Raw genomic sequence first — 24,921 nt, 5'->3', positions numbered from 1 at the left:
ATGCTAAAACTCCCAAAGTAAATTTCAAGTCTAGCAACATGAGGGAATCATTTTTACAGAAATAAATCCATTTATTTTTTTATAACATTTTGTTTTTATGTGTTTCAAATGAATACAGTACTTTTAGATGGTAAAATTTCGACAGGAGAAGGAACAACTGGCACTAGATCGCTGAGAATTGCACAGCAGGGCAGAAAACTTAACACCTTTATAAATTCTGGATAGAGATAAATTCAGTATTTTTCACACTAAAATATGGAAGCTATATTCAACACGTGACATTTCTTTTAAGACTTGTTCAAAATATGTAAAAATTATTTGTTTCCTATGAATTTTGGTCAATATGCTTCATTATAACCTGTCAAAAGTTTTACAAGAGTGTGCAGATAATGATGCCCAACTGTCAAGCAGATGTAATACATCAACAGCAGCAGCAAAAGCAAGCGAACACTCCACAATCATGACTGGGACTGATTTTAAAAATACATTTCCCCCCCCACAAACATCACGCAGAACCCTGTTCTTTATAAATGTGCCTCTCAAAAGTTTTTCCCCCTCCCTCTTAAGGCTACATGAGAAGACATGTCATAACATGATTTCATGATTAGAACTATTCCTATTTTTAAAATCTCATCTCGTTAGCACACACACAGGGCATTGTCCCACTGAGTCTAAAGAAGAGTGCAAACAAGCAGAGCTGACTTTTGCTTTCGCAAGACATCCATTCCCCAACTCCAGAGAATTCTTGGAACAGCACCAGAGGGGAGAAAGTTCCCAAGCATCATACTGATTTTGGTTTCGGCCTAGGACGTGCACCAGGGGGAAGATAAACCCAGTAAATAAAAGCAGTCAATCCAAATCCACTTGAAAAGCACAGGCACTGTGAAGGAATGCAGCGGAGGGGGGGATGCTCCACTCGACCCCATGGAAAAAGAGTTTGCCGTCAGTTATTCAGTAACCTGTAGGAACCGTACTGTCCATGTAGGTGCATTTATTCATGCACACACCTGCGTCTGCTCAGTCTGCTTCAGCTGGCTTGGTCAAGGAATTCTTCCAGAGTTCTTTTGATGTGGGGGGACTGGGACGAAGCTTGGACCAGCAGGTTCTGACCCATTTGTGCAAAAAGCGCTTTTGACAATTTAGCAGTGGCTGTCCGAATATTCCCGCCGGCTCCGGGCAAGGAGCCGCTGTTCGTCATGTTGCCCAGCAGGTGCCACAGGACCACCAAGACCTTCTGCTCCACAGCGTGAGGCTTGCGAGGATACAGCTCCACCACCAGCTCTGGATTCAGAACAACAAAAAGGGGGAGACGGAGAGGGGGGGGGGGAGTAACTGGTCACACCAAATGCACGGCAGGAGGCCCTCTTCCCCAACTCAAGCAAGAATGCAACTCTGAAAGCATGCAAAGTCAGAGCATCTTCTGGAAAGGCCATCAATGAAGCCCAGCTCAGCAGCAGAGCAGAGGAAGGCCTCGGCTACAATCCCCAGGTTGGGTTAGGGAGACCCCTGCTGCCAGTGCGTGTACAGTACTGCCTTAGATGGACCAATGGCCTGACTGTGAGGCGGCTTCCTGTTTTTAAGCTTAAACTCCTGCTCTGCTTTCAGCTGTTATAATGGGATGGGACGTCAATGGGCTATTTCACATTCATTTTACCTGCAAGCTTCTCCGTGATGTCTTGCTTGGCTTTCCCATTCAGAAACTGGGCCTTTGTGCAGAACGGCTGAAGCAGCAGGTAGTTGTCTAGATGCAGAGGGAGGAGGGACACAGAAAACCAACTCAACGGGAGTCCCAAGAGGGCTACATACATCCTGTGTTTGATGCAGAATAGCCAGGAAAGGACTATTTTGGAATTCCCTGGCAGGGAAGTGCACAGAATGCTTTTGGAATCCTAAACACACACACACACACACACACACACACACACACACACACACACCCCTCATCAGAATTGGCTGAAGGCCTGCTCCACTTTGGAAACATTCCTCCACACGCTCAAGCTCACACAAAGCACCAGTGTGCCAACATCTGCACAGTGAACAGATGCGTAAACTGAGCAGTGGGAAAAGAAACGAGTTCCTGGCTGCTCAGCCCCAAACCTGCTGCGAATTCTGTTTTCTGAAGCATGGCTGGTAGCGGAAAAGGTCCCATTACCTAAGTGCTGACAAAGAGCTTGGATAACGTTTGTGGCAGCGGCGTAGATGCCTGGATTCTTGGAGTTCAGGTTGTTGTCCACCAAGGCAGGTATCAGCATATTGATAATGGGGGACAGCTTCTCTTTCAGCAGAGGAATCAGGCGGTGCATCGTCTCCAGGGCCACCTGGTTGACTTTGCTGTTGGAGTCGTGCAAGCGGGACTTGAAGGCATCAAAGATCTAGAAAAGGGCACAGGACCACAACAGCTGCAAGCCCATTCCCTCATGCAGATGCAGGGAGCTGACCAGGCTGTGCATGCTGGTCTAAATGCGGCTGATGCCCCATGACAACAGCACACACCAAGCAGCCTACTCCCAACACTTGTGGGGAGGGCAAAACAAAAGAAGAGGCTACTCTGGTCAGCGTGCATCCCATCATCTCTGAAAACTACAGTCAGTGAAGGAGTTAGAATTCTGGGCTTCTTTTGTTTAAGAAATAGACGATATATGAGCAACAACGTAACATCAGATAACCAAAAAGGAAATGGGGGAAACCAGGCTCCCATCCGACCTGTTCTCCTGCTCATTCTGCAGTGTGGTAAATTCTTACTGACCGTTTTATAGACAGCCAAGACTGAGAAGGCTAACTTGTCAAAGGCTCTGCAACACATCCATGTGCCAGGGAGAAACCAAGCGACAGTCCCTGGTGCCCAGTCCCAGGCCACGAGGGGCCTTGGTCCTCCAAATCCCATGGTGCAAAGGGGTGAGCAGAGCCATGTGTCCAGGAGGACGGCAGGGCATGCAAAGTCCCATAAAGAGATTGGATACTTGTGCATTTTCATGTACATTTCAGTGGTGGGGCCGCAAGACGCCACAGCCAATTGCTGCCATTCCCAACTCAAGGGAGCTCTTTCCCTGGGCCCTTTGAGAACTGCTGCCAGTTGCAGCTAGCTGGAATGGTGGTCGAACCCCACACGCATCATTTCTCCCCCTATATAGCTGTGCTTCTACCTATAGCGTCAAACAGGCTCCTCCTTTGTTGAGAGTGATCCTCCATTTCCCCTCAGAGCCATGATATTTTCCGATTTAAATCTCGTGGATCCCCTGCTAGCTCCAACAAGGATGTCGAGGGCTTTTTTTCTTTATAGAGTTACCTTCACAATGTTTGCAACAACAAGGTCCTGGTTATTTTCTGTGTCTGCCAACAGCTGCTTGATTCCATTAATTCGATCCCGGAAATCTTTTGCATTCAGTAGCGTCGTTATGACCTTCACGTATTCCGCACTTTCCAAGGCGTTACGGGGAGCTAGTTTCCGGGGCATTTCGCGCACTTCTCTAATCTCTCTGCTGAAAAGAAGAACGTCAAGAGGTTTCCTACTTCTGCAGCCTTTGTAATAACTTCGGAGAAGGCCCATATAGTTCAACAGATTCTAGAGCTGCGCAGGAGAGATTCCCAACTCCTTAGCCCCCCCCCCCCCGGAAGCTTTTGAAGCAGGAAGGCACAACTGTACCTGTCGCCAGCATTGAGCGCTTCTCGCGACACAGAGGCTGACCTCGAATTGTCCATGTTGCTGGCGTGACCCCTTCTTCCGCCCTTGGCTGAGGGTGTGACTATCGGCATCTCTCCCAGACCCTGAAATTGCATTACAAAGACAGGGAAGGTCTTTTGGGTTATATCCAACAAAGTTCTATTCAGAGAAGGCCCAGTGAAATGAACGAGCTTAAGATAGTCATGTCTATAAACTTCAAGGGGTCTTCTCTGAGTAGGATTAACGTTGGATACAACTCCAAGAGGGCACCTGGGTAAAAAAAATTAAGGGTAGAATTCAGCATTGTGCTACTGCAAATGTTTCGTCTGCACAAGCACATCAACGTGCCGGACAGAACAATCTCCTGCCAAGTGCTGTTTCAGGGGTTCTTTCCACCAGAAGAGCAAATTTTGGGGGTGCACAAGGAAAAATATTTGTGAGACCTTCTCTACCTAACTGGTGGAAAGGGCATTAATTGTGTCTGTTTGTAACATGGACCAACTAATTGTGTCTGTTTGTAACATGGACCAACTAATTATCTTACAAGCCAGAGACAGAAAGCAGGACTTGTGAAAAGCTATTGAGGGAAGACCAGGGAGCTTCCTCACTGTCTGTGATAATTAGAACTAAGGATTGTTTCTCAGGAAGAGTATCATATATGGTGTAAAGTATTTCTGGGTATTTAGGTGGGATACAAAGGTCTCATCTAAGTGACAACCAATGAACACGGCAAAGACAAAGACCTCTGCTCTCTGTCCCGACTCTTCAAAAGAGAAGCTGCAATTGTCAAGCTGGCAGAACCTTGGCAATAGCGGTCAGTTCATCACTACTTCCAAAATCTGACAGATCTTCCCACCTCTTCTTTTTATACATGGCATGACATTCTTCACAGCCTACCTTCTGTCGCAGGCTGCTGACGGTCTCCTTCACATAAGGCAAGTCCTTTGGCAGCACATACTTTTCAAGCATCTTGTCAAAGTCTGCGTGTGTCATCAAAGTGAAGAGCATCTTCCGTCCATAGTACCTGCACCCACCACAAATCAACCGAGTAGATTTACACCCAAGGCATGTCTGTCAGGCCAGATACTTTAGTAAAATAACAACAGCAACAATAATAATAACGCTTGACTGAGGATACCTGAGCTCAGTCACAGACTCATTGTCTGTCTGTCTATTTAATTTGTATACTGCCCTTCACCCGTAGATCTCAGGGCTGTTCACACCCTGCCCCACCTCCCTGGGATGTCCATTATGAAGCACCATAAATATATGCTCTAAGCAAAGACGTCTTTCTGTAAAATGGGAACAACAGCAGCCAGTCAGAAAGGGATGTGAGGATGCATAAACATTCAGGCTGGAAAACTTAAGGGTCTTCAAATGCCACAACTGTAGCTAAGAATTCTTCCAATTACTTTTAATTTCACACATATTTGGGGTCAGGTGGGTACAAGCTTCCCCACAAAGCTATGTTGTACAGTGTGTGTGTATATGTGTGATTTATATACCACCCTATACCCAGAGGTCTCAGGGTGGTTCACAGAACAAAATAAAAATATAAAACCACAAAATATATAATCAAAATAAAAACAATAACACACTCACACACCCCTGTATCCTATTTGTGAAGTATTTGAGGGCTCATGTTTCCTGCACTGCAGGGGGCTGGACTAGATGAACCTTGGGATCCCTCTTCCAACAATTCCAATGGTACAATGAACCACAGGAAGGCATTCATATAAAACCTTGCTCATATGAATTATTTTGGCTTTGCCAATTATGTACATACAAAATGTATTCTCTGCGTGTGTAAAAAAAAAAAGAGCACTAAGAGGAGTGAGAACAAAAGTTGAGTATCACGACAATAACTGTATTTGGAGCCAGATGTCAATTAGTAATTTGCCTCTGGTGCCTCTGGTGATGAACCAATTCGCATGAACTTAACATGCATAAAACTGCAGCTGGAGGACAAACCGCACTTCTACTCAACGCTCTCGTTCTGAACCAGTTTAGAAATGTGGAAAACTTATACTGGGATTTTTCAAGAATGAAAAACCAGCTGGGGAAAATGTAACCTGAGCTTCTTTCAATTCCTTCCTTGTCTCTGATCTGTCAACTATTTCTGCCATTACATCTTCACATTCAATTTCGTTGTACTACCGGTACGTACAATGACAATAAAGTATCTAAGTATCTATCTATCTATCTATCTATCTATCTATCTATCATTTCTTCATGTGCGAAGCTAGAATCTAGGTTTCCAGACAAGCTGGAGACCGCAGCATCCTACCAAGTGCCCGTATTCCTTCTCGCTCTGCATCTGCTCACTCACCTTGTTTCTTGTGATCCGTCTTGGACAAATTTGGCTACTGCAGACAGAAGCTTGTCGGTCACATCCTTAATGCCCGACAACGCTCGGCCCGGCCCCATGTGCTCCACCACATCTGACAAGTGCTGGGCCGCACATCTTCTCACTGCTGTGTTCAAGTGGCTAATGGGAACGAGAAGAAAGGAAAACATCCGCAAGAGAGACGTGTGTGGTGATCTGGCCTTGAAACAATTATTTTGAAAGCAGACCATAAAAACTTCCACAGCTGCACACCAGAACCCTTCCTTTAAGCTGCTGATTACAGCAATGTGGAGATCATCTGGAGTAAAAGCAGTGGATCTGGCTGGCTGACCAATCATCAGCCCCGCTCCATTCTCCCAACGTAATCTGGACCAGAGAGCAGGTGCCTTGTAGGAATGCACCGACACGAAACCTTTCACCAACGGACAGTTTTGTTTCATGCAGCAGCAGCAGCAACCAAGGAAGAACTCACATGAATCCCTGTTGCTCATGAGGGGAAGCAATAAAGCAGCTCTCTCAAAGTTCTGTTGCAGCAAAGAAACACTCTTCTGAAGTGTGATGAGCGACTGGTTTATGTGACGGGGCTTCTGCACTCACATAGAATTTGCCTGTCCTAACTTTCTACTAAGCACACCTTTCAAAACAGCTTGCACGAATTTCTAACCGGACTTCATCTCAATAGTGCTCCCGTGCGAGTCCCAGTTCTTCCAGAGGAGCTCACACAGCAAGGCTTAACTACTGCTATTTCATTTCATTCATACCCTACCTTTCCTCCAAGGTCTCAAGGTGACACACTTAGTCTTCCTCCTCCTCCTCATGAGGAAGGTAAGGCTGAGAGGCAATAACTGACCGAAGGTCGTATCCAGTGAATTCCATGGTCAAGTGCAGATTTGAACCCCAACCTCCCGGGTCCTAGTCCAACACTCTGGCCGCCATACCACACTGGCTCTTATTATGAACTACATTTGTTAGACAACGAAGAGGCCCACAAAGGAGCAAGTAAGAAGCAGGAGAAGCTCTGAAGAGCCCCAGTGCAACATTTCCAAGAGGCTCACCTTTGGCCTCCGTTGATCAGAGACGAGAGCGCCCGTGCTGGTGTCACGTTGTTCACCATGGCCTTCAAGGCTCTGTCAACATCCTCCCTAATGAAGGTGTTCAGTTCCCCGGCCTTGTGCAAGAGGACTTTCACCGTGTTATCCAGTTCTTGATCCATGCTCTTTTTCAGGAAGTTGAACAAGTCCCCTAGGCAAACCACGGCAGCTCGGGACACAACGGAACGCAAATTCTTCACCTGTGCGAAAGAAAAGACCTTGAGTCGGATGATGAGGGCAAAATGCAAATGCAACAGTTGCCTTAAATCCAGACGAGACAGCAGAGGCACTGAGAATGTTTCCCTAGTCCTGAGAAAATGGTAAATTGCCTGCCCTGGACAGGATTGCTCTCCCCTGAAGGAGCAGGTTTGCAGTCTGAGGGCGCTTCTGGGTCCAGCTTCGCCACAGGAGGCCCAGTGTCTGGCATGGCAGCCACAACTGTTCCTGGAGTGGGAGAGACTTCTAGGACTGGATAACTGCAATGCACTCTATGTGGGGCTTTCCTTGTGCTTGACCTGGAAGCTACAGTTAGTGCAGAACGCTGCAGCCAAGCTGTTGACAGGAGACCTTGTCAGCATTAGCATGTGCTCAGAGATCTGCACAGGTTGTAGATTTGCCACTGGGCAAGGCACAAGGTGTTACTACTGGTATATATAAAACCCTTAACAGATTGGGAACAGTTTACAGCACCCACACTTTGCAACTCCTTGCCTATTAAAATTAGGCAGGTATACTGTTTATAGTCTTTTCAGCACCTGCATAAAACGTTTTACATAAGACATGTAAAAGCCGATGTGTTTTAATCTCTTTTTAGTTTACTGCCGATTTTAGTTGTCTTTCAAATGTTTTAACTACTTATAGTTACTGATAATTTTAATTTCTTGCAAACTGCTCAAAGGTTTTGTTACACTCAAGCAGTATATGCATTCTGTTAAATCAACTGTTTCATTTGCCACTAAAAAGTAACAGGGCTGTCATTCTAGAATTCAGAACCACCTGCAGCCCCAACTCAGTCCATTAGAAAATGCCAATGTAATTAGAGGGACCGAATTTGAGGACCATCTTTGCTTAGGCTTGGTAGGCCAGAAAAGCCACACAAAAAATAGTATTTTACCTGCATCCCATTAATTGACAGACATGCAAAAGCAGCCAAGCAAAATCCCAACTTCAGTATCTAGCGTGTTACATAAAATTATCTGCTGTCCTATGTGCTGGCAAACTTAGGCTGTGACCCTAACCCCTCTTAGCTGGGACTGAATTGTGGTTAGGATTTTGCCATCAGTTGTGGAAGTAACAAGCTGAATGAACAATCAAAGTTTTAGATACAGGCTTGAGGGGAGGTAAAAATGAGGCAGGTGTAGGAGGAGCTGAGGTGCCAAACGCAAAAAAAGGAAAATGGCTGCAATGCTACACCTTCAATGCTCCCCTCAAAACCATCTGCCAAGAAACTGCAGGAAAAGATCTAGATAGGAGAGGTGAGGTTAACCTCCTGAACAACCGACAGGCTGGTTTCGTGCAGCTTTGCCGTCAACACATCAGGGTGGTAGGCAGAGAGGCACCTAATCCAGTTCAGGCCTTCAATCTTCTTCTCCCTGTGTTTGAAAATGGAAACAACACAAAGCTATGCAAGCAGCTTCAATTCCAATTGCTGATTGCATGACAAAGTCAAGAAAAACAGAGAAGAGAAAGGTAACCTGGGACACTTACCAGTCATCTTCAGCAAGATAATGCAGGGCTTCCGAAAGAGCAAGTTCGGGTTTAGGGAAGGGTCTCAGTTCGGATGGTTCCATTATCTCTGGACTGTGCGTGACAGACAGCACCCGATCTTTCAACTGCATTCGTGGACCCGGAGAGACTTCACCTGCAAGCATTGTCCAGTTGGGGATTCAAAAGTGCAATGGGACTTGTAGCACATGACAAGCATGTGGCTGCATAGGCAGAGCAACCAGATGCAGCCCCAGCCCCAGGGATGGCCAGGTGCTCCCAATGGTAGAAGCAACCTGAGACACCCCACAATACGCGACACTGCAACAATCTCTTTTTTATATTTGAGCTGCGAAGTCTCACCTGATTCTAGCAAGACCGAAGGCTGTGCCCTTTTTACGCTTGACATTCTCTTCAGCAGAGGACTGAAAGCAGCATTTCCTAAGGGCAAAGAACCAGATTTCATTAACAACACATCTCCATAAGTTACTTAAACCACAGGCCTCTTTTAATCTTTGTACAGCTCCCAGCCGATTTAGAGAAACAAGTGCTAGGCAGACCCCGAACCGCACCAGAAGGAAATCGCATTTGGAATAAGAAACAGAGCTCAATGGATCTTAAAGCACTGTTGCTTCCAGCGTTTCATCCTTCCTCTGCGATCTGCACACAGAGACCAAGCAGCCTGGCAGGGAAAGAAAGGCCTCTCCCTCCATGCACAGCACAGAAATAAGTGATGGAGCTGGACTTGCAGATCAGTGACTTTCACAGGCTTATTTACAAGGTGGCATTGCAAGAGCAGTTAAAAACAACAACTTGGCTTACTGGTTTCGGTGGTCTTCTTCTCCGATTCATTGTGCTTGAGCAGTTCCCAAGTGTGCGGTTCCTTTCTTTCAAGATCTCTAACTTCCTGATATTCTTTTTCTTCTCTCTTCTTCTGTCTCATCTTCTCCCGCGCAGATTTGGATAAGGCAACTTTCATCTGCATAGAACAGGAAAATGTACTTTTTTATAATAAGTATTTTTATACCCACCGTATCAAGAAATATCAAGGTGCCGTAAAATGTTAAAACAAAAAATGAAAAAAAAAAAAGTCAAATGTGTGCGCCAGGCTCATCAAAAATAAAAAAGCTACGAAGGGCCGTTGGCATGGAAAGTCTTCAAGACACACCTAAGAGTCAAAATTTCTGAATATTATTGATGGATTCTCCAGCTGTCTGACTTCATTCCTGGAGGCCAACAATATCTTCAAGGTTGAAGCGACATAGCACTCCAGTGAAGAAACAGGAGAAGTCCCCTTTCCCTCACAATCATTTCCTCACCTCTTCAAACAAACAAACAAACAAACAAACTCACACCCACACCATTTTGGTTCTCAAAGAACATTTCCACAGCAGAAAAACAAGATGATTCAAGAAACAGTCATGCAAATAACACCATGGCTGCTATGTTAACTCTGATGCACTTTGCAAGACGCTGCAAATCCATCTGAGTGATAAGCTATTGAGTGGTCAACAATTGCTAAGAGACTGCAGATGGCTGTAGCAGATACTTCAGCGCAAAGGAGAAATGAACAAAAGTGAAAACTAAGTCTCTCTTTATTCTGCTAACCAGAGTAAGAAAAAAATAGGGCCTCGCTCAGCATTATCTAGCCTAGTGGAAAAAAAAGGTTGTGCTTCATTGTTTAAACTTGCTGGAGCCTTTGAGGATAACAGAATGGGATTACATGTATGTTGGCATTTGTCACTGTGCCGCAGTATGTATCAGGAACTATTTGCAATTCGTTCCTGAGCCCAATATCTGTAGGCGCATTTCTGGCCACATGCAACATCTTAACACATTAAACAACATCAACAAGAACAAAATGCGATCGTAGCAACCGTGGCACACAGGTGCATTATGCATTTTCAGAAAGCTCATCTTTGTGACAGTCCCCCTTCTGCAACCTATTTTCCATTCTTACATCTCTTTCGTTTTCCACATCAAAATAAAGTGCAGGGTTCTGCTGTTGGACGGCTCTCCCGTAGATCCCGGAAAGCGGCTCCATGCTTTGCTTGAATGAAGGTGCATCTCCATTCTCCATGGAGAATATCAGGGACTGGCCGTAACTTAATGGAGCTGAAGGCGGGCTTCCAAACACTCCTAAAATATACATATATATATATGGCTCATTGGGATATCATGAAAGATCCAACATTCATGATGAATGTTGTTGTTTTTTCTGGCACACATTATTTCTTTAAACAAACTTAGTTGGTCTCTAAGGTGCTACTGGAAGGATTTTTTTTATTTTTTATTTTGTTTTAACCATTTTATGCACAGGTTTAAACAAGGCGACAACAGCACCAAGGTCATTCAATGTGCGCAGGGACTGTTTCCTTTTCTACCTCTCTTTGCCTCTTTTATTGCCAGCAGGGACAGGCAAGCACAGCTACCAATGTGCAATTTTTTGCACACACCAAGTACCGTATATTATTTGTTCAGCAAGAAATGTTTGCACAGGTCCATGTGACCTCCCACTCCAACAAAAACACATACAAGGGAGTTGGGTGGGGGAGAAGGATCATAAAGCAAAATATATTTTAAGCCTTCCTGATACAGTAATTTTATTTATTTATTTATTTATGAATGAAATTTATATCCCACTCTTTCCCTCAAATGAGTCCAAGCTGGCAAAAGCGATGAAACATCTTAAGAACAATTTCATTCCAGATGCAGACTGGGAATTTAAAAGGGCTATTGAAGAAGGAAGATCTTCAGTTGGTGCTGAAAAGGCAACAGAGACAGTGCCTGTCCGATATTCAAGGGGATGGACAACACTAAAGGCCCAATTCCTCCCTTGGGTGGAGTGGACCTCCTGATAGGATGGTTTCTGAAGGAGGTCCTCCTCACCTGCAGAGCACAGTGACTGACTGGCTGTATAAGGGGAGAGACTTTCAGGCCGGCATAAGAAGCATTGTAATCAACAAGCGCATGTTCGAAATACCTTTTCCAACAATGACTACAGAGTCTTCTGACAAGGCACTCGGTGAAATGAAGTCTAAGCTAGTTAGCTGCTGTAAACTCGAAGTGGGCCCTGTAAACCCTAGAAAAACAAACAAAAACCGGGTGTTAAGACTACCTATAATTCCTCATTAAGTTATTTTTGCTTTGCATCCACGACATTGAGAAAGTTCCCTTCTGGTTTTGCATTTGATATCAACAGCCCAAACCAGTGGATCCAGTACACTAGGTGGGCCTCCACTTACCCTCAGAAAGCCAAATGCTCCCACGGAGGACCTGCATGCCTACTGTAGCACCACACAGCTCTGGATCAGGTCCAAAGTGTGCACCATCACTCCCATCCCCCACCCCAGAAACATTCCTCCAGTTTAACCTTAAAATGAAAAGCTAGATTCTACCACATCTGAAGGTAGCACTTTGCTCTCTCTCTCTCTCTCTCTCTCTCTCTCTCTCTCTCAGAGCATCAGAAAGGAAGACTAAGAGAGGATCCTGGCCCAAATTTAGAGGAGTAGAGTAGAAGCCCCTCCCTTCCAGCTGCCAACTCTTACCTTTGGTGGATTTACAGTGCCTTTGGTGCTCTTTACTCTGCCCTTTAAGGATGGCAGGCGATGCCACTTTCTGTCTGTCCTCTTCATAATCTCCTGATCCGTTCCCATAGCTCAGGCGCTGGCCGCTGATGCTCACGCCGGAAGATGCTTTTTCATGAAACATCCCTAGAAGGCAGAATCCACAGCAAATTGTTCCTAAGAGCAACACAGGAAGCCGCCTAATTTTGCAAATGCCCCAGGCCCAAGCTGGCCAGAGTGTGAATTCTGCATGTACAAACTGCCTGTAGGAGGGTATGCCTGCCTGGCCAATTTTTGTCACAACCAGGTGGAAAGAGTTAATATATGTATGATATGGGCTTTGGGAGATAGTTCAAGGAAAACTAGAATTTAGGTCTCAGTACATGTTTGGGGAAGTAGCACGACATCCAGTAGGTAATGTGGCTGGGGTAGAAAAACTTTCCACTAGTATGTTTTTCTGATAAAAAAAATTTCTGGTTCTAGAAACATTGCTTCATAAAATTGATCCAATACCAGCCAAATGCCAAGTCAAAGTTGTTATTAACTTCCTTAAGGCAAATCTCATAAAAAGCATGTATATTTATGTACAGTCATTCTAGGACATCAAAATTAATATGCTGACAGTTTGCAGTGCCTTTATTTTCTTAGTGTGCAGAGTCTTCAAATATTTATAAGATTGTATCAACCCCTCCCAGAAATGCAACTGAGTCACTTCGTATGTGCCCTGTATTCACACAAATTCCAACTTTACATGCTCAGCCTTTTTCTTCTGCCTGCATCACTCTCCGCCCCCCTTCCTCCTCCCATCTCTCCCTCTCTGCCTCCATCCTTTCTGGGGGTCACTACATGGGGAGGAGGGGAGCCAACAGAGACATGGAAGAGGCTTCCCTTCCTTTCCCAGCCAATGAAAACATAAATTTTGCTATATGCATTTTCACATATTATGTCCAACCTTTAGAGCCCAACCCGCACATATGATGCGACATGATTGCAAATCCACATTAAAAAGCTAGCTGGGTCTATGGCTGCTGCCTGCCCACCATCTTTCGATGACCCGGAAGGTCAACAGGGGAGGCCCACAGGAGCATCCAGAGACACTGCAAACAGAACAACTTTGCCTCCATTAAATCCACCCTATCCTACCTGTGCTGGGACTCTGCTCTACAGTTATAGGACCCCGATTCCGTGTTGGTGAGAGCTTCATTGGCTGGGAGTTGCCTCCAAGGAGAGGGAATATGTCCGACCTGTGGCAGCAAGAAAGGCACTTTTGTTAACTTGTTCCTACCCTGCACAAAGTGCTCCAGCTTTCACTATTACTCATCCGAGAGAATCTGTAGGAAGGAGCCAGCTCTTTGAAGACCGAGGATACACGGGAAATGGAGCAACTTATTCACATGGCCCGGAGAAACCATCCCTCCAAGTGGGTGTTTCACTGCACACAGAACAGCCACCAAGAGCAGCTCCCAGCACCCGGAAGAAGGAGAGCAAGTTCAAGTTTCTCTTTCAGCATGCCTTCTAAAGCCTTGATCCCAGTTGGTGTCTGCCTTGGATATGAACTGGTTCTATGCGTGTGCTGTTAACTGTTCTTTATAGGAGTTCAAATGAGGGACAAGGAGCACAAACCACCGAGCCTTGCCTGGAGAATGGCACCCAGAAGGCTTCAGCAAGCGCAGAATCTGGAGCACTGGCATAACATGTCCCCAGCCACCCCCATCAGTGCTCAGCAACCCTTGAAGTCTCCAGAAGAAAACAAGAACTGCTCCTCTGCAGCTCATTGACTGAACACTTGCTCTGAACGCAGGAGGTCCCAGATGGTTCAGTCCCCGGCATCAGCACCTCCCGGAAAAGGCCCGCATGGGATAACAAAACCTCCCCTTACCCCCTAGCCATGGGCTGTGGATTCCCCCCCATGTGCTATGAATGACACTTACATTGTTCTCATTCCCTGAGGGGCTGTCGAAAGCGGGGATGTCACGGACTCCTGGCTATACACCCCACTTTCGCTGTAGGAGCTGGTGCTTGGGGACGACAAGCAAGAAGGAGACTCTGAGGTCAGGTCAAGTTTCAGGACAGAGTCTGGGCTTTCAAGATCGGAAGTGCTGCCGTTTAGCTTTGCCCTCTTTTTGGCAGCGCTGTTACGTAAGGAGCGGAGAGAACTCTGCATCTGAAAAGAAGGGAAGAGACGTGATCCCAGCTGGATGCTGTGAGGAAGCGCAAGTGTGAGGTTACAGAATTACTTGCTGCCTGCCTATGACTGGATGCTGGAGTGAAGAGCAGGAATTTTGTTTAAAAGTTGCATCATCTCATCCCATTCCGCCTCCCCCCCCACCCCCACGTGCCTATGATAAGAAAGCAACATGGAATACAGAAACTACAAACAAACTTGTGTTGGCCGTGGGAAGCCCAGGAAAATAATTTTGCTATTCACCCTTTCGTAACAGTAAAAATATCATACTGAGCCCTCACCTCTTCCTCATCCAGCTCCTTTTCACTGACATTCAACTCTGAAAGATCGATGGCCAGCTTCCTGTCCCTCTCATTCAGCCAGTTGTCCTCTGGCTCCCCGTTCTTGTGTCCCACTATGTTGATTTCCACTCTGTCAGGTAAGGGACTAAGGCCCCTGGGGATGGGAGGCACTGGTTTTGTTCCACTCAGGCCTCTCCGCGAAGCCGGCGATCTCACAAAGGCAGGTTTCAGCTGAATGGGAGGCGTATCCTGTGGCTTTGCCTCTGCATCAAAAAACAGAGAGAACATGTTCAGAACATTTTAAAAGTAGAGTTTTTTTCATATACATACTGATGCACAGTCCACATTGGCTTTTAATATTGTTTCCCAGGTATGATTCAAGGTGCTGGTTTTGACCTATAAATCCCTCAACGACTTGAGCCCTGCAGACCCCGAGACGGCTTCTCCCCCCCCCCCTTGTCCTGCCACAATGCCAGTTACTCACCGACTGTGAAACTCCCTGTCTCTGGAATTTGCCAACTCCTGAAGCTATAGCCCCTTTCTAGAGGCAAAGAAAGATTCCCCCTATTTGGGAAGATGCTTAGTGACTGATCAGTAACATGTAAAGGAAGTGTGTGTGGGAAGCAGTGTGCAAAGGAGATTTCCATGGTTGCCTGCTTCTTGCCAGTGCTGACCCCAGCCTCCCTCCTCCCTCCTGGGGCCCAGGAAGACCCCCTTGCTGGAGACTGGGATGCAGCAGGGTGAGGTGGCACTTTCCTTTTCCTTCTCTTTTCAGCTTTGGCAGCCCTTCCTTACCAGGTTCAGCACACGCTGCTGGAGACTGCATCAAGCTATTTCCACCAGGGCTCGTACCTGCATCCTCTCCTGCCATCGGGCTGGAAAACTTCTTCTGATGACTAGGTTTTGGAAGCCCTTCGAAACTCTTCAGAGGCCAGGAATTAGAGAAGTCTTGCGACTTCTTGAGCGAGTCCGCAGGAGGGGAGGTGTGCTTTGGACTGTGCCTGGGTGATGAGAATGGGTAGGACGGAAGGATGAACGCTCCTTGGCTGGGGTGGGAGCCCAGGAGAGGCGGTGCATGCTCAGGTGGGCTGCAGAAGGTCCGCTGAGGCTTGCTGGGGAAACTGAGGCTGGCACACACTGGTTGGAAGGGGGAAAGAAATGCACAATCCAGGTTAAAGAAGCATGAAATTAAACACAACCATTTAAAAACTGTTTCTTGTCTAATCTGTCTGATAACCAATCTTCAAGCACCAGTCACACAGAGAGATTTTCCTTGAAGTCATAAGCGTATCAAAAAGGACACGTTACTTTGCTTAACTGATGGTCTGTGGCATACAAACAGGTCCTGCCACTTTGGCTTTACTGGCATAAATTATTCTGCATAATTTATTCCTTCTCTGCTCCCTACCGCAGATGTAATTCTGCACTATAGGTTTGGTGAATAAGCAGCTGTTCTGGAGCAAGAATCAAGGGCCCTGTGCTGAATGAGCTGGTCTCCAAACTTCCCTCATGCTCTTTGCCAGTGTTCCTGCTTCCTAACAAGCAAAAGAAGAAAAAAGGTGCTGCGGCTGCATCACTGGGTATTCACTGCTTGTAAGGGCTCACCATTCATTTCAGAAGAGGAAACTGACCCATACATGTATTCACTGCGTGAGGAAGTAATCTACAGCACAGAGCTTTGAGCTTAAAGGGCTTCGGAACACAATGACTCCTATTATTATTGCTACAGTTCTACGGTCATGCACCTGCTCTGTGCACCTCAGGCTAAAGATGTCAGACAGCAGAAAGCCAGGAAAGACTTCTGCTCATGGCCTGGAAAACCGTTGCAAGTGCTTCGCCAGTTGAACCAATCATCTGGATCAATGCAAGCCATCCACTTATATGCTTTGCCATGCAGATCTGACCCGACCAACAGGGCACACTGGAATGGGTCTGGCATGCACAAATGCTTAAAAGATGGGTCATTCTACAATACCTTTATCCTGCCAGGGATTGCTCAGTCCTAGAAACTGCAGATCGGAATCCACACTGCCGCTCTTCCCGCGAGTGTGAGAGAAACCAAGCAGCCCGCATTTTCCTGGAATATGAGGCTGATGAGAGGCCATCACACCTTTCAAGCAAAAAAGAAAGGGCAGTCAAGGATGCTTCTATAAGCAGTGACACTTTAAAAGCAACTTTAGCAAGCAAAGAGACCACACACAGACACGCAAGCACACAGCCCCTCTTCTGGGATTTCACACACTTCTTTGGGGACTCTGGAACGTCCCGTGAGCAATCCCAGCACCAAGTGTGAAGAAGCTCCCAAGGCAACCTTACAACAAGCTTTCTTCATGTGCACAAGGCAGAATAATTTAACTGGCAAGATGCAGAAAAGGCAGTTCCTTTTTATTGGGGCACATCAAAAATGGCACGGCAGTTGCTCCTAAGTACTTTTTGCCCTAATCGATCCAGGACAGGGGAAGATAAAAATCAAAAGCAGCCCTTAAAAAGAAACAAAAAACATACAACTGAAAGTAATCCAGCAGCTTCACGTCTCCTGCTCCCCCCTCAAACACACATGCTTGCATTCTAATTGAGCTCATCCCTAAATGAACTCTGAAGTCCCTCTAAACTGGCAGAGTCCACCCAGAGGCAGGAGCACAATGGACTGCCAATTAAAAGGAAGCAAAGCGAGTCTGGTCTTGTCCAGTATGGCCTTTTCAATACTAAAGTGACAAAGCTCGGCTCCTTCTTACTACAAGAGCGCAAAAAACTTTCTCAGGAGTCACTATTACAAATATGCTAACCATTCCAGACTCAATCCCATTAACTTCTCCTGCTCAAGGACTGGCACAGGCCTGGCAATAACTTCCTAAGAACCAGTTAAACACATCTGAAGTCAGCTGCAGCACCCCCTCCCCTCCCTGCATTTTCCCCAGAGATCCACCTGGCTGAGCTACTGGGAAGCCTCTCCGCAGATCTAGCACTTTTCCAGGGATTGCCTGCTGTCTGGTTACAACTTTCAGATCCACTAGCTTAAAGAACACTAGGGAATTATTTCTATTCACTGGGGAACTGAGCCGTGCACCTGACCTAGTAGGCTTGAAGTCACCGACTGCCAGCTGATGGGTGGCAACTTCAAACGGTATACTCAAGTTCGCTATGGGGAACTGAGTTGTGCATCCAATCAAACCTGCCACACACCTGGCATCGCGTATGATGTTGGGTAGGTGGCCATGGTCTGGGGAAAACAGCCTCACAGGTCAAACCAGAACCTGTGCCAGGTGGAATTCAGCCCATGGACTGGAGGTTCCCTACCCCTAACCCAGACAGACAGTGGGGTTCAGTGAGCCGCCCCCTGCCAAGACCACGTTTTCGACACAAATGCAAAGGGATAGGAAATAGCTGGCACTTCTGCTAGCTATGAGGGCGAAGAGGAGAGGGTTAGAAGTAGTTCAATCTCTCCTGAAGATGAGGGACTCACCAAATAAGAAAAGTTATTTACTCATACATTCATTTCAAAAGTGAAATGCCATTTTAAAAGGAAGGAAGGAAGGAAGGAATGTGCCCATATAGGAGAATAACATGTGGGCTGGCTCCAAGTCAACTTCCAGGCATTCTCCTCACTCACATCGCCACCACTTGTTACTCTGAACTTTCCCACAGTTGTTAAAAGGGGGGGAATTATTTAATAGTCATTTCCCATGAAACAGCTTATGAAAATTTAATAATAAAAAATATCACCAATACATAAATATATATATATATAGAAACGCAATTTCTGTGCCAGTGAAGACCACATAAAAGGCTCGCTGGAAGCCAAAAGTTTTTCACAGGCGAAGAAAAGACAACAAAGGCAGTACCTTTCTGATGGCACAGAAAAACTCAAAAGGGCAAGGAGTGGACTCAACTGTGCAATGGAGGAATAATTATAACGACGTTTTCTTAAAAGACGTTCAGGGGCTTGCCCTAGATTCTGCTATTTCCATAGACCTTTTCATTCAGTGTCTAGGGCTTTTGCCAAAGAACCAAGATTCTTGGAAAGGCTTCCAGGACAACAGAAGCAGCTTCTTCAGGGCCATTTCCTTAAAGCAGCCAAATTAGTGCTCAGGTTGCTCTTTGGTAATTCAAATCACTAGTCAGTAAGGCTTGATTTAAATCATTTTATTTTTTTTACAGAAAGACTCATTCTTGCTGGTATAATCTTAATATTTACAACCAGATGAAGGTTTCATTTTTGGAATAATAAATTTTCGGAGTAGTTTTTACAGTTATATCAAAAATTACTGATTTGGTTATACTATAAGAAATACATAGAACAATAATTGTGAAAAAATAAAAAATAAAAAAATCCTTCCAGTAGCACCTTAGAGACCAACTAAGTTTGTTCTTGGTATGAGCTTTCGTGTGCATGCACACTGCTTCAGATAATTATGAAATTATTGTGAGGTTCAGTAAGTTAACTGTTATATTTGGACAACTTTTCTGCTGTACTTTATTGGAAGGGAAAAAAAATAATTTCCTTAATAACAATTTAAGCAATTTATTTAACTAAAACAATAACATTACAGTATAGCATATGTGTCCATGTTTCTTAACTGATGTTGTTAAACAGTTTAAAAAAAAACTTAGACTGAGCTTTAGCAAACATGAAAAACTTAAAACAAATCCTTATATCCTGATGAATTGCCTTTGGACTATAATGTAACTTAAATAGAAAACTATCTTTAGAAAGATTTTTCCTCCAAAAGCATTTTATTTTAAAAATCCAATTTAAATTTTTAAAAATCTGATTTAAATTTAAAAAATCATTTTTTTATTTTTTTAAATCATTGATTTTTATCCACCCTCCTTTCATTTCTGCAATGTGGCCACCTCCCCCCCTGCAAATACCTACTGAAAACAGCTGTTACATGGTTTGTTCAACAAATCACAGGTTGCCTTACAGACCAGCAAAGGCTCTTGTCATGTGCCTTTGTAGCTTGGCTGGCTTCTGGTCATAGCTGTCAATTCCCCCCCCCCTTTTAAGGGAAATTCCCTTATTCCGAGTAGGATTCCTCGCAAGAAAAGGGAAAAGTTGACAGCTATGCTTCTGGTATGGAGTGGCCAAACAAACTGAGATTAAGCAAGGATGTTGGTTTCAGATGCAATGCCAACCCATCGCTGAAACAAACCACAGTTAGTCTACTGGCAAGAGTTTACATATTCAAACAAACCATGGCTTAGCCAAATCAGTCCAGGATGTGGCAGAATCAATAGGTTCTAAAAAAGGATTGTGATAAAAACAGATCGTGGCTTTGTTTTAGCAGAAAGCACTTCTCCCAGATTCAGCGCTGAGCTGGGGGTGAGGAATGCCACCCCCTGTGTCGTCATATGAGCAAAGGGAAGATTCGGAGGAAAGGGACCCCTCTTCGTTCCTTTGCACCATCGCATGACAGTGAGTCACCTGGGTCTGCACACATATGTAGCACTTACCTTGAGAAGGCCTCAGTTTTGGAGACTGCAGGAAATCATTTGATGGTGAGAGCTGCAAGAGAAACAGGACAGAGGAGACATTAAAATGCAATTCAGCCTTCTTCCTTGTAAAACTAGAAAGCTATGTGGTCACATGCAATGGACAACCGTGCTGAATCTGGACCTTGGGAGACCACGGGGAGCCTGCAGGATAAATGTTTTAATTGAGTAGTCATCTTACAAAAGTTACAGCATTTTCAAGTACAGTACCACACTTTTGCCTCCACCAGTCCCTGGGACAGCACAAACCTGATTACCTTTAGAAATTGGGAGTCAGATTAAATTCCTAGCACACAATCTGCAAGCTGATCAGACAGAGAGGAATTTTTCATTATATTATTCTTCCTCTCAGTATTTCTGCAGCTGCTAGTCTTCCCCTACCTTTCACTACCGTTACTGGATCAGTATGAACATTCCTCATTATAAATTCTTTTAGCTATTACTGAACAACTTTGTTAATTTGTAGCAAAATATGAGCTCACTGGAATGTGCCTGAAGGTAATAATTAATTTCCTCCATGAACCTGGGAAACATTTTTGCTGCTACTTTCAAGAATCAATTCCCGACCATGAGAATTATACTTCTTAAATCCATCTTTCAACTGACAAACAAGCCCAGTAGTAGTAGTAGTAGTAGCAGTAATCATCATAATCTTAAAGCAAAATTACAGTGGAGAAACCACCAAATAGTTCCTCCCTGAAATTCTACAGATACTGTACCAGCAAAATTCAAGCTTCAATCTGAGTCTCACTTTATGATGAATCTGGTTAGTCATGTGACCTGTGCGAGAGTACAGTGCCCCAAAATGGGATGTCCTGGACAATTGACGGGTATGTGCCACAGACCCCCCACAGACCCCCTGGGGGAGGGTGCTGGGGGCCACCAATTGGAAACCGTTGCTCTAGATCACTGTATGTGATGAAGGATGGTCAGCAAATCTAGATAATAAAACAGTAAAGATGGTCTAATGGATAGCACAAGCTTGCAAATAGCTACTTGCCTGGTGGTCTATGGGGGATGAAAAACTGCCTCCAGGATGATGAGGCAAATAACCTTTTGTAACAAGAACTCCCACCCTTCTTTTTGGTCTCAGCTGACATAACCTAAACATATCTGGGTAGATGAAGTGTGTGAAGGGTAGCTGAAAGTTATTACATTACCTTATTAAAAAAAACGCTGTTCAAGCTTCTAATGCGCTGAACTATTAGCCTTTAACCACAGGCATATTAGAGTCATAATAACCCTTTCGTCACCCCACCTTGAACTTCAAGGATTGCTCCCTCTTCTATGGCTGCTCCATCCAATGAACCTCCTTCTCCAAACTGCCTGCTGAGCTTTCCCTCCCCTCGGCTCCTGTGGAGTGCAGAGGCCACACCATTGAAGCTGCAGCATCCACACCACTCGGCAGGTGCCATTTTGGAGAAAATGCGATTAGCCATTTCCTCTTCTTGACCTACCCTATGGGAGCCAGTGGTGGCATAGTGGTTACAAGTGTCCGACTAGGACATGGGAGAGAGCAAAGTTCAAACCCCGCATTCAGCCATGAAGCTCACTGTGTGTGACCTTGGGGGCCAGTCACTGCCTTCTCCCAGCCTACCTCCCAGGGTTGTTGTGGGGATAAAATGGGAAGGGGGAGAACCACACATGCCACCTTGAGTTTCTTGGTGGAAAGGCTATGAATCTAGATTCAGGTAGGTAGCCGTGTTGGTCTGATGCAGTCAAAATATAAAAAAATTCCTTCCAGTAGCACCTTAGAGGCAGACTAAGCTTTTGTGTGCATGCACACTTCTTCAGATACACAGTACAAACTTAGTTGGTCCATAAGGTGCTACTGGACAATTTTTGTATTTTTTTACATATATTTAGGCTATGAATGTACCCTTTGTCGCCGTACCTTGAACTAAGAACCACTCCATCTTCTATACCTGCCCCATCCAACACACTTGCTTCTCTAAACCACCTGCCAAGCTTCCCCTCCTCACAGCTCTCCTTGTTGCACCCTACCAAAAAAAATCTGTGTCCCCACCCTCAGCTACCGCAGGCTGCAGAAGCCATTCAACAGAGGGATGTCAAGTTTAATAATAATAATAATAATAATAATAATAATTACTTATTTATACCCCGTCCATCTGGCTGGGTTTCCCTAGCCACTCTGGGCGGCTTCCAACAAAGATTAAAAATACATTAAAACATCAGTCATTAAAAACTTCCCTGAAGAGGGTTGCCTTCAGATATCTCCTAAACATCAGATAGTTGTGTCTGGGCTGGACGATGGGGGTGGAGACTCTCCTTCAGGTATACAGGACCGAGGCCATTGAGGGCTTTAAAGGTCAGCACCAACACTTTGAATTGTGCTCGAAAACGTACTGGGAGCCAATGTAGATCTCTCAGGATCGGTGTTAATGTGGTCCTGGCGGCCACTCCCAGTCACCAATCTAGCTGCCACATTCTGGATTAATTCCAGTTTCCAAGTCACCTTCAAAGGTTGCCCCACGTAGAGTACATTGCAGTAGTCCAAGCAGGAGATAACTAGAGCATGCACCACTGTGGCGAGACAGTCTGTGGGCAGGTAAGGTGTCAGCCTGCATACCAGATGGAGCTGGTCGACAGCTGCCCTGGACACAGAATTAACCTGCGCCTCCATGGACGGTTGTGAGTCCAAAATCTACAGTTCTGTATTTCAGGTATTTTTGAACTGCTGGTCTATGACAGTAAACCAGCTTTGCAAACTATGTGTGCGGACACCCTGGCACCCCTCCGGGGACTGGAAAGGGGTTAGCAGTCCCAAGACCCTTGTAAAACTGAATTACCCTGTTCCGAAACTGTGTATGTCTAAAAGGCATGTGCTGCACCCGGTGAAGCGGAGGCAGGGACTCACCGTGGCAGCGTCGCTGGCCTTGGCGAAGCAGCATCCGCGCCCGGCGGCGGGCCTGTCGCTCTCCCAGGGCAGCTTCCCTTTCCCGGCGCTGAGGACCCTCCTGGGGCAGCAGCCGCCGCCCTGCTCGGCGAAGGGCGCGAGGGCGGAGGAGGCGCTGTCTCCGGCGGAGCCGCTGTGCGCGCTCTGGATGCGGTTGCCCTCCAGCAGCCAGTCCGTGTCGGCGCCGCGGGGCCAGGGGCCGGCCCGCCCGCCGCTGCCACTGCCACCGCCGCCGCCGTGGGGCGAGTCGGGCAGCGGCACGGCGTACTCGACGAACCAGTTCTCGGTGAGCCTGGGCAGCGTCTTCCTGGCCAGCCGCGCCTGCACGGCGCCCAGCACGCCCTCCCCGTCCCCGCGCAGCTCCACGGCGTCCACGGCCTCCAGGAGGGTCCCCGCGCGCGACGGGCCCAGCGCCGAGGCGAGCACGGCGAAGGCCTCCAGGGCGGCGTGGCGCACGCGGCGCTTGGCGTCGGCCAGCGCGGGGGCGAGGGCGGCGGCCAGGGCCGGCAGCTCGAAGTCCTCGGAGGGGAAGGTGAGCAGCGCCGCCACCGAGATGGCCAGCACCACCTCCCGGACGCGCGCGTTGCGGTGGCGGAGGTGCTCCGGGCGAAGCAGCAGGTCCAGCACGGGCTGCGGCCCCGCCGCGCGCATCAGCGCCAGGAAGAGCTGCCGGTACTCCTGGCGCACGGCCAGCTTGGCGTCGCCCAGCACCTTGGCCGCCGCCGACACCAGCGGCTCCAGGCGGGCGCGCGACCCCGCGGCGGGGCCCAGGCGCGAGGCCAGCAGGCGCAGCGCCTCCAGGGCGCCCAGGGCCACCTTGAAGTTGGAGTCGTCCAGCAGCGCCCGAAGCAGGCTCAGCAGGCCCAGCAGGCTCGGCGCCGGCAGGCAGGCCAGGGACGCGGCCGGCGCCTCGCCCAGCACACGCTTCAGCTGACCCATCGCCCCCACGCGGCCCCGGTAGTCCCGCTGGTCCAGCAGCCGCGCGTGGAGCTCCGCGGGGACCAGGCCGAAGCGGAGGCCCTCGGAGGGGGGAGGCGGCGGAGGGGATGAAGAGCACGAAGAGCAGTCGCCGCCGCTGCCGCCGCCGCCCGGCGCCTCACGGCCAGGCCTCTCCGCCTCAGCGCCGCCGCCGCCGCCGCCGCCGCCCTCGGGCTCCTCTCTGGCCATGACCCCCGACGGGGCCTCGCCCGGCTCAGACGCCAGACCGACCCCAGGCCGCCGCCGCCGCCCCCGCCGCCGCCGGGCCCCGCGCAGGGGAGCATCGCCGTCTCCAGGGAAACGCGTCACCAGCGCCGCCGCCGCCGCCGCCCCAGCCTCGCCTCAGCCGCCGCCTCCTCCTCCTCCTCCTCCGCCGAGACGCCGCCTCAGGCAGCCCGCCGAGGCCGCGCCCACTGCGCCTGCGCGGAGGGACACGCAAGGCGCGGCAGTAGCAACAGCAGCGCAGCCGGGAGGAGGAGGAGGAGAAGGAGGAGAGCGGCGGTCACGTGGTGCGGGCGGACTCCTCCTCCTCCGCGCGGGGCGCGCTGGGAGTCGTAGTCCTCACCTCAAGAAACGGGGTGTGGTGGGGGAGGAGGGGACACGTCATACGTACATACATGCATACAGATGCCAGGAAATAGAAGCCGTCATGGGAATTTGTGAGGGGGGCGGGCGTTACCCCGCGTGTCAGGGCCTGA

At 47.5% G+C, this 24,921-nt stretch overlaps 1 protein-coding gene across 1 annotated transcript; it reads right to left on the bottom strand.

Annotated features, from left to right (window-relative positions):
- Positions 1–496: 496 nt before the first annotated feature.
- Positions 497–24,412, bottom strand: TOGARAM1 (TOG array regulator of axonemal microtubules 1). The gene is made up of 22 exons (XM_033172478.1): positions 23,207–24,412; positions 20,290–20,341; positions 16,811–16,945; positions 15,688–15,972; positions 14,836–15,098; positions 14,301–14,533; positions 13,513–13,613; positions 12,352–12,516; positions 11,787–11,885; positions 10,764–10,942; positions 9,626–9,782; positions 9,167–9,244; positions 8,807–8,960; positions 8,586–8,691; positions 7,064–7,299; positions 5,991–6,149; positions 4,559–4,685; positions 3,644–3,765; positions 3,287–3,479; positions 2,153–2,372; positions 1,655–1,741; positions 497–1,281 (listed from the first exon to the last, which is right to left on the bottom strand). Exons 1-22 carry the CDS (start codon positions 24,410–24,412, stop codon positions 1,028–1,030), a joined length of 4,611 nt encoding a protein of 1,536 aa, XP_033028369.1. The 3' UTR covers positions 497–1,027.
- Between the last annotated feature and the right edge of the window lie 509 nt (positions 24,413–24,921).

The sequence above is a fragment of the Lacerta agilis genome, chromosome 1 (genome assembly GCF_009819535.1).
Source record: "Lacerta agilis isolate rLacAgi1 chromosome 1, rLacAgi1.pri, whole genome shotgun sequence".
Lineage (NCBI taxonomy): Eukaryota > Metazoa > Chordata > Lepidosauria > Squamata > Lacertidae > Lacerta > Lacerta agilis.
Note: the sequence above shows the minus strand (reverse complement) of the source record. Positions and strands in the feature narration are given on the sequence as shown.

Excerpts from the sequence above, each read along its gene's own strand:
- TOGARAM1 (XM_033172478.1), bottom strand. The coding sequence starts at position 24,412 with ATGGCCAGAGAGGAGCCCGAGGGCGGCGGCGGCGGCGGCGGCGGCGCT. Across the intron at positions 12,517-13,512 it reads AGAGCAGAGTCCCAGCACAG|GGATGTTTCATGAAAAAGCA; the intron begins GTAGGATAGGGT and ends TCTGCCTTCTAG. Across the intron at positions 6,150-7,063 it reads CTGATCAACGGAGGCCAAAG|CCACTTGAACACAGCAGTGA; the intron begins GTGAGCCTCTTG and ends CGTTCCCATTAG.